The 10,673-nt window shown below is 42.9% G+C and overlaps 1 protein-coding gene across 2 annotated transcripts in view; it reads right to left on the reverse strand.

Moving 5' to 3' along the window:
• UBE2D2 (ubiquitin conjugating enzyme E2 D2) overlaps window positions 1-8,069 on the reverse strand; it is a 59,880-nt gene extending 51,811 nt beyond the window's left edge. Inside the window, exon 1 of one of the 2 annotated variants that reach the window (XM_082623621.1) lies at window positions 7,660-8,069. In XM_082623621.1, the coding sequence (XP_082479747.1) occupies window positions 7,660-7,683 (24 nt within the window). In that variant the 5' untranslated portion in view covers window positions 7,684-8,069. The remainder of the gene's footprint in view (window positions 1-7,659) is intronic. The other variant, XM_082623620.1, reaches the window with a different exon arrangement.
• Window positions 8,070-10,673: the final 2,604 nt, after the last annotated feature.

A 10,673-nucleotide genomic window follows, 5' to 3' on the forward strand; every position in this document is an offset into this window, starting at 1 on the left:
GCCTGCATGCCTGGGGCATGTTTCACAGAGAAGGGGTCTGTTGGATCTCCAAGGATGAAGAAAGAATTCAGGAGGAGGGGATGGGTTGAGAAGGCATAAGGAAAAGCACAAAGACTAAAGGAAAATAATTCTGAGAAAGATCAATTAGAACTGTTTCAATTATATTAATCTTTCTCATGAGACACTAACATGTATTATAGAAATAAAGATGGCAATATTTTTGTTCTAAATTTTATCTACTTTTAATACGTCTTTAAGAAATACTACATACTTCCACGAATTTAAAGCAATAATTTGCCTCAAGAAATCTGCACACCACAAAGCAAATTATATCTGTGTTCCGATGCATAGACAGCATTTAACCATGGGTATTACCTGACTTCAGAGAACTATCCTGTTTATTATCATAATTCACTATATATTTGAGAAGTTATTTAATCAAAGCTTATTGAATACTAAATATTTCTACATTCCCCATGGACTTATAGCTAGAATATGGAAGTTTTTTTTTGTTTTTTGGGGTTTTTTTTTGTGGTACGCGGGCCTCACTGTTGTGGCCTCTCCCGTTGCGAAGCACAGGCTCCGGACGCGCAGGCTTAGCGGCCACGGCTCACGGGCCTAGCTGCTCCAAGGCATGTGGGATCCTCCCAGACTGGGGCACGAACCCGTGTCTCCTGCATCAGCAGGCGGACTCTCAACCACTGCGCCACCACGGAAGCCCCATGGAAATTTTAAATGAAAAGCTGAGTCCTTTGATTCTTAAGCCTGAAAAACCAGATTATTTTAAAATAAACATGAGCAAAGCATATACTTTTTTTTAAATTAGGTGATCTGTCTGTCCATGAGACAATTAATAATTGGTAGTAGCCTAACTGCATGAATATTGCAAAACATGCAGTTTTAATTCTTTTTTTCGCTGCAGTGCACCTCCCTGAAACAAATTTTCACATTATACTATAATGAAAACAGTACAGAGTAACACATCGTTTTTTTCTTTTGGCCATGCCACACGGCTTGTGGGATCTTAGTTCCCTAACCAGGGATCAAACCCAGGCCCTCAGCAGTAAAGCGTGGAGTCCTAACCACTGGACCGCCAGGGAATTCCCAAGAGTAACACATTTAATGCAGCACCTGATGAGGATCCCTTTCATTTTCTTAAAATACTATTCTTTAGGTGTTTGTTACTTTATAGCAAAATGACAATGAATAATGTTTCATCCTAATATATTTTGTTTTTAAGTAATTTACCTATTTTTGTGCTTGTGATATTATCTATTGCTTATGTTAATTAGCTTTCCTAATTGACAGCCATTTGTACTGTCAATTTTAATCCAAGTGTGCATTATTTCATGAACTTTTGTTTGTATCCATAAATAATACTAGTTTGAAAAGTGTTCTAATAACGTTAGGAAATACTAACGTTATTAGAACACTAGATATGAGAAAGGAGCAGAAAATTTATCAAATTTTAAGGGAAATGAGTAATAATGTGAGTAATAATCACACTAAGTGTTACAAAACTGAGGTATCCATTGAATTTGGCAATTAAGTTATCAACAGTGACCTTACTGAACAGTCCCAGAACAGTGAACAGACACTATTCTGTCAAGAATTTTGGCACTGAAATGCCAGAGATGGAAGGGATAGAGAGGAGGAAGGAAAGGAATCAGCTCTAGGGGAGAGGAGAGCTTAAAAGTTTTTTTTGTTTGTTTGTTTTTAAGGATGAGGAAATTCTTAGATAAGTTTGGATGCTTAGAAGAGTCAGAGAAGAGGTTAGAACTAGGAGAGCAGGGACAATTACTAGAGAGCAAGGACCTGGCAAAAAGAATAGGATGAAAAGTAAAAGTTAGCTTGCAATGGGTAAAGTATAGCTTCTTCAGAGACAAAAGGGAAGAAGAGCAATGACTAAGGTATACTTGGAGCAATGCCTGGCTCCAGAGTCAAGATCGAATGCATTTGAATCCTGGCTTTTCCTATCACAGCCATATAATCATAGGCAAGTTTGTTTCTTCTCCAAATCTCCATTTTCTCTTCTAACCTGGGGAGAACAGAATTTTCATAGGGTTGTTCAGAAGATTCAGTCATTCTGATACAGAGTGAGTACTCTATAAAGATGGTAGCTGTGGTGTTTGGTTTTTCTCTTTCTTTTTAAAGGCCTCAAAGGAAATTTGAAAGAATTCACACAGATTTCTATTTCCTCCACAGAATAGGTAATTGGGTCACCTACTGAGATTAAAACAGAATGTTTAAGGAGACGGGACAGTGATTCTTAGTCTTTTGGAGAGATTAAAAAACCCATTTGACTATGATGAAAGATATATGGAGGACAGAACATCCAAAATTTGCATAGTTTCTTATTTTTCTGCTTTTTGGAATTAAAACATTGAAACCTGCTCCCTCCCCCCAAAAAATCTACATAGTTTTAAGGGAATTCATAGACACCTCTCCAACAATAAGAAGAGATGTTGAGGAAAAAATCTGCTTCCAGGGCACAGTTTAAATAGCCAATTGTGCAAACAAAAGAAAAAGATTGCATCCTCTGGATTTACATACCTAACGACTACGGACGAGTATAGGGCCTGCCAGAAAAGACACTGGGCACAGTCAAAAAATCCAGGTTCTTTATCCAGCCCTACTAAGTCATATGGCCTTTTCAGACAGTAGCTCTGAGAGGTGATGCAGTGCTAAAATTTTATGATTCTATTACTTCAAATCTCACTTGACTGTGCAGACAAAAGAACAAATGGTACTTTATTTCCTATGTCATAGTTTAACATGATTTTGAAGGTTAGTCTGGGAACCTAACCACCAAAATTTTATTTCTACAGAAAAAACAAGTGTGCGCCTTCATTTCTGGGATGAGGCTGCAGAGGTTGCTGGCAGCATCAGGCATGAGTCAGGTATTCCTATCCTGGGAACTGCCTAGGATATTTTAGCAGCCCTCTCTCTCTGGACTAAAATATCCAGAATTGGACTTTGTCAAAACTTTCTCCTTGTCAGTCAGCAGTACAGTAATACACACAGGGAGACTTTAAAAAAAACCCTAGATTTATTAAGTTAATGACTGTTTAAATTACATTTAAATAGCAACCCAGAAGAGCCAAAGAAAGTTTCTCAATTCAATGAACCTTTGTGAAACAAAGAATCCTTTTCTAAAGGAAAAAAAAAAAAAATCTTCCCTGAGATTTCAAGAAGCTTATCTTTTGGAGTAAGAAGGTATGTCTGGGGCTTCCCTGGTGGCGCAGTGGTTGAGAATCCGCCTGCCAATGGAGGGGACACAGGTTCAAGCCCTGGTCCGGGAAGATCCCACATGCTGTGGAACAACTAAGCCCATGCACCACAACTACTGAGCCTGTGCTCTAGAGCTCGCAAGCCACAACTACTGAGCCCGTGTGCCACAACTACTGAAGCCCGCACGCCTAGAGCCTGTGCTCTGCAACGAGAAGCCACCGCAATGAGAAGTCCATGCACCACAAGAAAGAGTAGCCCCCACTTGCCGCAACTAGAGAAAAGCCTGTGCGCAGCAACGAAGACCCAACACAGCCAAATGAATGAATGAATGAATGAATGAATGAATGGATGTCTGCTTTCCAAGATAAAACTAATTCAAACAGTCATCTTCTGTCAACCATTTATTATACTGAAGTTCCAAATACGCAAGACTATTTGCTAATTTGTTTCATCATTTTGACTGGAATTCACTGGATCCTTACCTCTGATAAGATTAATGCAATGTATGATATCACACTTCTAGTACAGTATTTTAAAATAATCTTAAAATAAAATTAGTACTGTTACAACTCCTTTCCCATATCCTTAAAAATCACCCTTTGGTAACTGGCAATCTTAGACATTTTGAAAGTATGTAGTCTACAGAAAGATGATTCATAACGTGAAACAGGATGAATGAAGTTAAGATGTAAACTTCTACCATGGGATCAATGCATCTACTAAATTGGCTTTTCCTATGACCATAACCATACAAAACTTCACCAAAGAAGTTAATTAGAAGTTTACAAAAAACTACTGATACTTAATTGTACCCATTTACATAAAACAATACTTTGACACTTTTAAAAAGAAAAAGTATGGTTTAAATGATTTAATCCTTACACTCCTGGTTACTTGCTGAACCTCAATCTTCAGTTATTTTTAATTCATATATTAAACTGGTGCCTACCAATCTACAAAAAAAGTGTGGTGGTATCTTTTGGTTTTGTTGTTGTTTTTAATTTGAATTGGCTGCCAAAAATCTGGATTTGTGGCTTCCCTTAAAAAAAAAAATCTGGCAACTTTGGGCACAGATCCTGGCAATAGCAACATTTGGAGGGAGCTGAATAGCAGCTGCCCTCTTCTAATAGCACATGCAATTTCTAGCTCCCTCCAATTCTCTTTGCTCACTTTGGTCACCTGCCTAGCCATCAGAGTTTGAAATCTTTATTTTACTGGAAAATTGACTGACTGGGCTTTTCAGGGGCCTTAAGACCTTTAATCATAGAAATAGAGTAAATCAAGTGATAGTCCTGGCATTAAAGCTATGTATTCCAAATGTTAACTATAACTAGCATGACACCATTAAAATGTACAAGGCACTATCATTGTTAAGAGCTTTTTAGTATCTTAACTTTGGTCTGTCTTCAATTCTTCAAAGAATCATGATATTCAGCCTTTTACTCTTCCTCAAAATAAAGAAATTAACCCTGTATTTCAATATTATGGCACGCTAAGAGCAACAAAAAGCTTCCTGCATCTGTATAACAAAGGTAAAGAAGAAAAACAGGAAGCAAGTAAAAAAAGGTCTCTGATCAGTCAGACCACACAGTTCACAGAACACATGAAGCCCTCTTCACTCAGAGCCTACTGGATCTTATTTTAGACATAATTTTAATAAGCTCAGTGATCTGGTTTCCCAGCCCACAACAGATGAGATGCAGCCAACTGGAAAAGGGTTGGGGGTGGTGCTGCTAGAGGCAGACACTCAAAGCATCAAAATCAAAGCTGAAGACTGATAATGTCAGCAGAAAACCTCAAAACGTAGCAGGCTGGGGCCATTTGGTGTAGATACGAACAATCCCAAAGGGTCCCAATCCCTGCACAGAACTACAATGGATGTTCAAAATGAAACCTCTTTGGTAAACTCTGTTAAAGCATCGGTCAGTTGACCTTAAAGTATATATCAAAATAAAGTCCACCAAAAGCTTTTTGCAAAAAAGTCATGGCATTTAAAGGACTGTCAGATTCACAGAACACTATTTCCCTCTGTCAATGAAACACAAGATACTGAATTCCTGAAGATGCCACATGTCAAAAGTATTTGTTCTTAATAAAATTTTATTAGAACCCAGATGCAGTAGTTCATGATATCTGAAGTTGAGAGGTATTTAAGCAGAACTATTTTCTCAGAGAATAGTAACTGGGAAGGTTCAAGACCAAGATCAATTATGTAAGCCATGTCTGTCTTTGGAGGATTCCATCGCAGATACATTACTAGGGCTGAGGGTGACATAGGACTGGTCTTATCCAAGTCTGCATTCAATTTAAAATTGGTGTCATACAAAAAGTTAGGGGAAAAAAATCTCCATTTTGTTTTCACAATCTTATTGACTATGACTAGTATGTACACCAAAAATAATTTTTATTTTTCTAATCCCTGGCAGTCTCAGAAGTTGAGCCATACTTTTGAGGATGGCTCTAGGTTATAAACCAGGTGAAAAAAGGTTAATACTGAGTTTTAAAAGTTCAAATTATCATTGTCTACACTTGATTTTCCTTATTAAAATTTTAATAAGGGCATCTTTTAGAGAAAATCTAGAGAACATGTAGTATTCAAAAGAAATCATATTATTGGAGGCAAGGAGATTAGAAGATTAAAATGCATGTTTTGAGTGCTATTTCCTTCTCTGAAAAAAACCTCCATAACATACATATCAGAGAAGAGATTAAAGGCTACATTTCTTGATCTGTAAGTGATCACACATTATACTCACTCTTCTTCAGGTTTTAAAAATAAGGCCACAATCTCCCACAAATATAATCTCAAATTGATAACTTCTCAATGAGTCTTCAAAATCTCCTAACTCCTTAAAGCCTTAAAAATGCATATGTATTATTTACTTGGAAGACCTGTCCTCAGTGTGCTCCTGTCCCTTAAATGGTTAAGAGATCTTTACTTAAAGTTCAAGCTTCTTTTAACAAATAACCTGCTTCATTTTAGTAGATTTACTCTGTCTAAAGTCTGCCCTTTTTCATTTGATAGAAATCAAAGTCAAAAGAAGTTGGTGAGGATCTAACCTAATTTACAGTAACCACTGGGATTAATTCCACATTAAAGGTCTTTGATCAAGAATGAAACGAAGACAAGCTGCTGAGCTGAGGTGTTTAAACTGACCAAACCTGCATTTTCACTGAGTTTAAGGCAAGGTGAAAACTGGTTCTCTTCCCCTTGCATCTCTATCCCATCCTTTAGGATGGATAATCCCAGGATCTACTTCTTACGGGCTAGAGGTTTAATACAGCCTCTCCAAGTAGCCATGTGAAACACCAAACAAAAATCACCAGTGCCGCTTCCCCACTTCTGAGAAGAAGAAGGAAAAAAAGATAATGAGAGGTAATAGGAGGTTACAATATTAGAGGGAAGGGGAAAAACTCTAAACTTTAAGCTAAGCCTATACTCCAGAAGCAATATTAGAAAAACCTCCGTAGAGGCAACTACAGATAAATAACCCTTTATCCTAAAGGGCAAAGAAATCCTTCCTAATGGAAAAAGGTAGCAAAATACCTTCTACATTAAAAGGATCTCCCTGAACATATCACCTAATTTAAGCGTTAAAATCCATTTTGCGAAGAGAATGTAAAAGGAAACTTTATGAAATTCTCTCCAGTGGTTTTCAATGTTCAGGTTTCTACCTCTACCCTTGACAATTTAACAGCTTTTCTATTAAATCCATTCCTGCAAACTGAAGTGTCAGTTTCTGACTACATTTGGCAACCTCAAGGACTAAAACGCTTCTTCCTCCACTTCCCTCCTGCCTCATAAAAGTCATGTTTATTTCCTCCTGAACTTCCTACTCTTAACAGTTTCTGGACGAGTTAAGTGGACCGAAGCGTGCGGCCGCTAAGAGGCAAGTGAACTCCAGAAATATTTGTGAATCGGACAAAAAGGCTTCCTCAGTCTGCCTGAGATACGGGCCCCAAGCTCAAGCGGTTCTGTGGAGGGAACCTAGGCAGGTGGAGGTAGGGGTTTTATGGGCAGAGATGGGGCATATAGAGCCCTTTCGACCTCCGTCGATGGGGCCGCCCAACGCCCCAGTCCCAGCACCCCCTCCCGGCACGGCCGGACAATGGCCCTCTGGCACAGCAGTCTCAGGCCGGGGAGAGGCCCTGGGACTCCATACCACGCGGGGCCTAGAGAGGAGGCCGGGAAGGAACGCTGAGCCGGCGAACATACCTCCGGCCTAAGCGCGGGCAGCGCGCCCGGGCCTCCATGGGCGCCATCACTGGGAGTAGGGTGTGAAGGCAGCCCGGCCGGGGCATCGCCGGCAGCCGGGTCCAAAGAAGCTGCGAGCCCGGCGGAGGCGACGGCGGGAAATGCAGGCCGCAGCCTGCTCAGCCGACCCGCCCGGCAGCCCAACCCGCCACAGCCGACCTCTGGCCGCTTACCTTGTGGATTCTCTTCAGAGCCATCGTGGGAGGCAGGTGGAGGCGGCCCCCGGGGCGGGAACAGGGGCAGGGGAGGGACGGGGAAGGGATGAGGGGGCGCGAGGCCGCCTCGGTGATCGCGGGTCGGCCGGAGAAGATGGGGGGCTCCGGAGCGCGGGTCCGGCGGGACGGACTTGGGGCCGTGGCCCACTCGGCTCCTGAGCCTGCCGCAGGGGTCACCGCATCACCCGGCGGCGGCCCCTTTATGCGCTGCCGCCCGAGCCGCCGCCGCCGCCACCGCGGTAGCTGCCTCTTCCTTCTAGGCTCAGCGCCGCCTCCTCAGCCGCCGCGGATCCCTCCGCCAGGGAGCAAGAACCCAGGCCTCGGGCTCGGCCGGCGCCTCTGGGTCGGACGGTCGGAGGGACTGCTTGCTGCAGGTGGACCGAGGGACGCGCGGGCGGGCGGCGCCGCCGGGGTGGGGCAGGCGGAGCGCGGGGTGGGCCCAGGCCGAGGGGCAGGTCGGGAGAGCGGGGATTGGCGGGCCGGTGAGGGAGGGCTGGGCCGCGCCGGCGGCGGAGGGATACGGGCCGCCCCTGTGAGTACCTTACGCGCTGTCGCCGTCGCCGCCACGGCCGCCGAGACGATGACGCCGCGAAGCGCAAGGAGGAGGTCTCGCGATATCTGTGGTGCGGGTCGCAGAAGCTCGCTCGCTCGCTCGCTCCGACCCTTGAGTCCCTTACCTGTGGTCCCTCATTCGCGTGACATCTGAGATCAATAAACGTTAAAAGCGAATGTTATTCATATCACCCTACCATCCCCAGAGCATAGACGGACCCGGGAAGAGCACTTTGGTCCATTGCAATGTTCCTGAAGGAGGAAGGGACTTGTCCAAGGTCACACAGCTCCACAGTGGCAAAGCTGGGACTTCCCTAAGTCGAGAGTTTCGTTAGATCCCTCCCTGGAAGCCGCGTGGCAACAGCCTGGGCACCTGCGGGAATGTGGTTGTACAAGCACGCCGTAGGCAGCCCTTAGATGGTGTTTCCGACGAAGGCCCCAGCTGAGAGACCGTTTGAATGTCTCAGCCACTGGCATGTCAGGAGAAGTGCTCTGCCTGGTAAATTGTTACAAATAGGCACTGTAGCTGTTACCTCAGGGAGAAAAAAAAAAAGCTTGCAAAACGTGTGCTCCAGTAATTAAAACCAACCTTGCATTCAAATCACCAACAAAAGCAAGCTTAGAAAACCTATTCTGGGGTTGCTTTTAGAAGATGGAGGCAAAAAGCTAGTTCACTGAGCAACTACTCTGTGTCGAGCCCTGCACCAGGACTAGTGAAATATAAGGCTCACTGGTTGTATAAGGCCTGGGCTGGGAGGTGCTTTTTACCTGTCTGGAGACACTGGGAACACGGAAGAATAGTAAGGAATATTTTCTTGGGAGGTGATGGCCACATTCTCAAGTCTTCCCCAAGGTTTTCTAATTCTAAATCTGTTCTTTCCTGTGTCTGGAAGGGACCTTGAAGATCATTGATTAAGAGACGAGAAACTGGAGCCCCTAAGGAAAAGGATCTTGCCAAAAGTCACACAATAGATCAGCAGCAAAACTTGTACTGCCTCATCTACTGAGTAGAGGCTGGACCCATAGGGCAGGGCCACCATGGACCCAGTGAGCCAAAGGAGGGAAAAGCTGTGTCCAGTCGCCCAAGATGCATAGGTTTTAGGTTGAAGGTGAAGAGGAAGTGTCCAAAGTCCTAAATCTTTTCTTCCTGAGAACTGTGATGGGAGAGGTACAAAAATGCCCATTGGTCAGATTTTTAAAATTTTTTCTTCAGCAATAACTTTTTTGTATTAAAAAGTAATATATAGGGCCTCCCTGGTGGCGCAGTGGTTGAGAGTCCGCCTGCCGATGCAGGGGATGCGGGTTCGTGCCCCGGTCTGGGAGGATCCCATATGCCGCGGAGCGGCTGGGCCCGTGAGCCATGGCCGCTGGGCCTGCGCGTCTGGAGCCTGTGCTCCGCAACGGGAGAGGCCACAACAGTGAGAGGCCCGCATACCGCAAAAAAAGAAAAAAAAAAAAAAAAAAAAAAAAGTAATATATATTTGTTGCAAGAAATACAGATTAAGTAAAAGGAAGGAAATAAAAGTCAACCATACTCCCATCGTCCAATGATTAACCATTTTTGGCATTTGGCTTATGTCCTTTCAGTGTTTTTCCATTATATACATATACATATTTTTCTTTGAAAATGTAGGGTCATGCCATACTATTTGGTAATCTACCTTTTTTAAAAAAAATTTATGTACTTAAGGTGTACAGCATGTTGATTTGACAAACATAAACATAGTGATATGATTACTACATCTTTATCTCCTCATTTTTTGTGTGTGTGGTGAAAGCATTACTACATCTTTATCTCCTCATTTTTTGTGTGTGTGGTGAAAGTAAATTAAAAGGTAATTTACTTTTAAAATAAACAATATATGGTGAATTTTCCTGTGTCAAGACATATTTCTACTATATTTTAATGGCTACATATTCAATCATATAAATGTATCATATTTAATTAACTTGTCACATTTTGGGGGATATGTAAGTTATTTCCAATTTTTACCATTAAAAATATTGCTATAGGGCTTCCCTGGTGGTGAAGAATCTGCCTGCCAATGCAGGGGACACGGTTTTGAGCCCTGGGCCGGGAAGATCACACATGCCGCAGAGCAACTAAGCCCGTATGCCACAACTACTGAGCCTCCGCTCCAGATCCCATGAGCCACAACTACTGAGCCCACGTGCCACAACTATGGAAGCCCACGCGCCTAGAGCCTGTGCTCCGCAACAAGAGAAGCCACCGCAAAGAGAAGCCCGCGCACCACAATGAAGAGTAGTCCCCGCTCACCGCAACTAGAGAAAGCCCGGGCGCAGCAACGAAGATCCAATGCAGCCATAAATAAATAAATAAAATTAATAAATTAAAAAAATATATATTGCTATAGTGAAAAAAATATTGCTATAGTGGATATTCTGTAGTTGATCTTTGT

This window comes from Mesoplodon mirus (genome assembly GCF_964341445.2).
Source record: "Mesoplodon mirus genome assembly, chromosome: 5".
NCBI classification, from domain to species: domain Eukaryota; kingdom Metazoa; phylum Chordata; class Mammalia; order Artiodactyla; family Ziphiidae; genus Mesoplodon; species Mesoplodon mirus.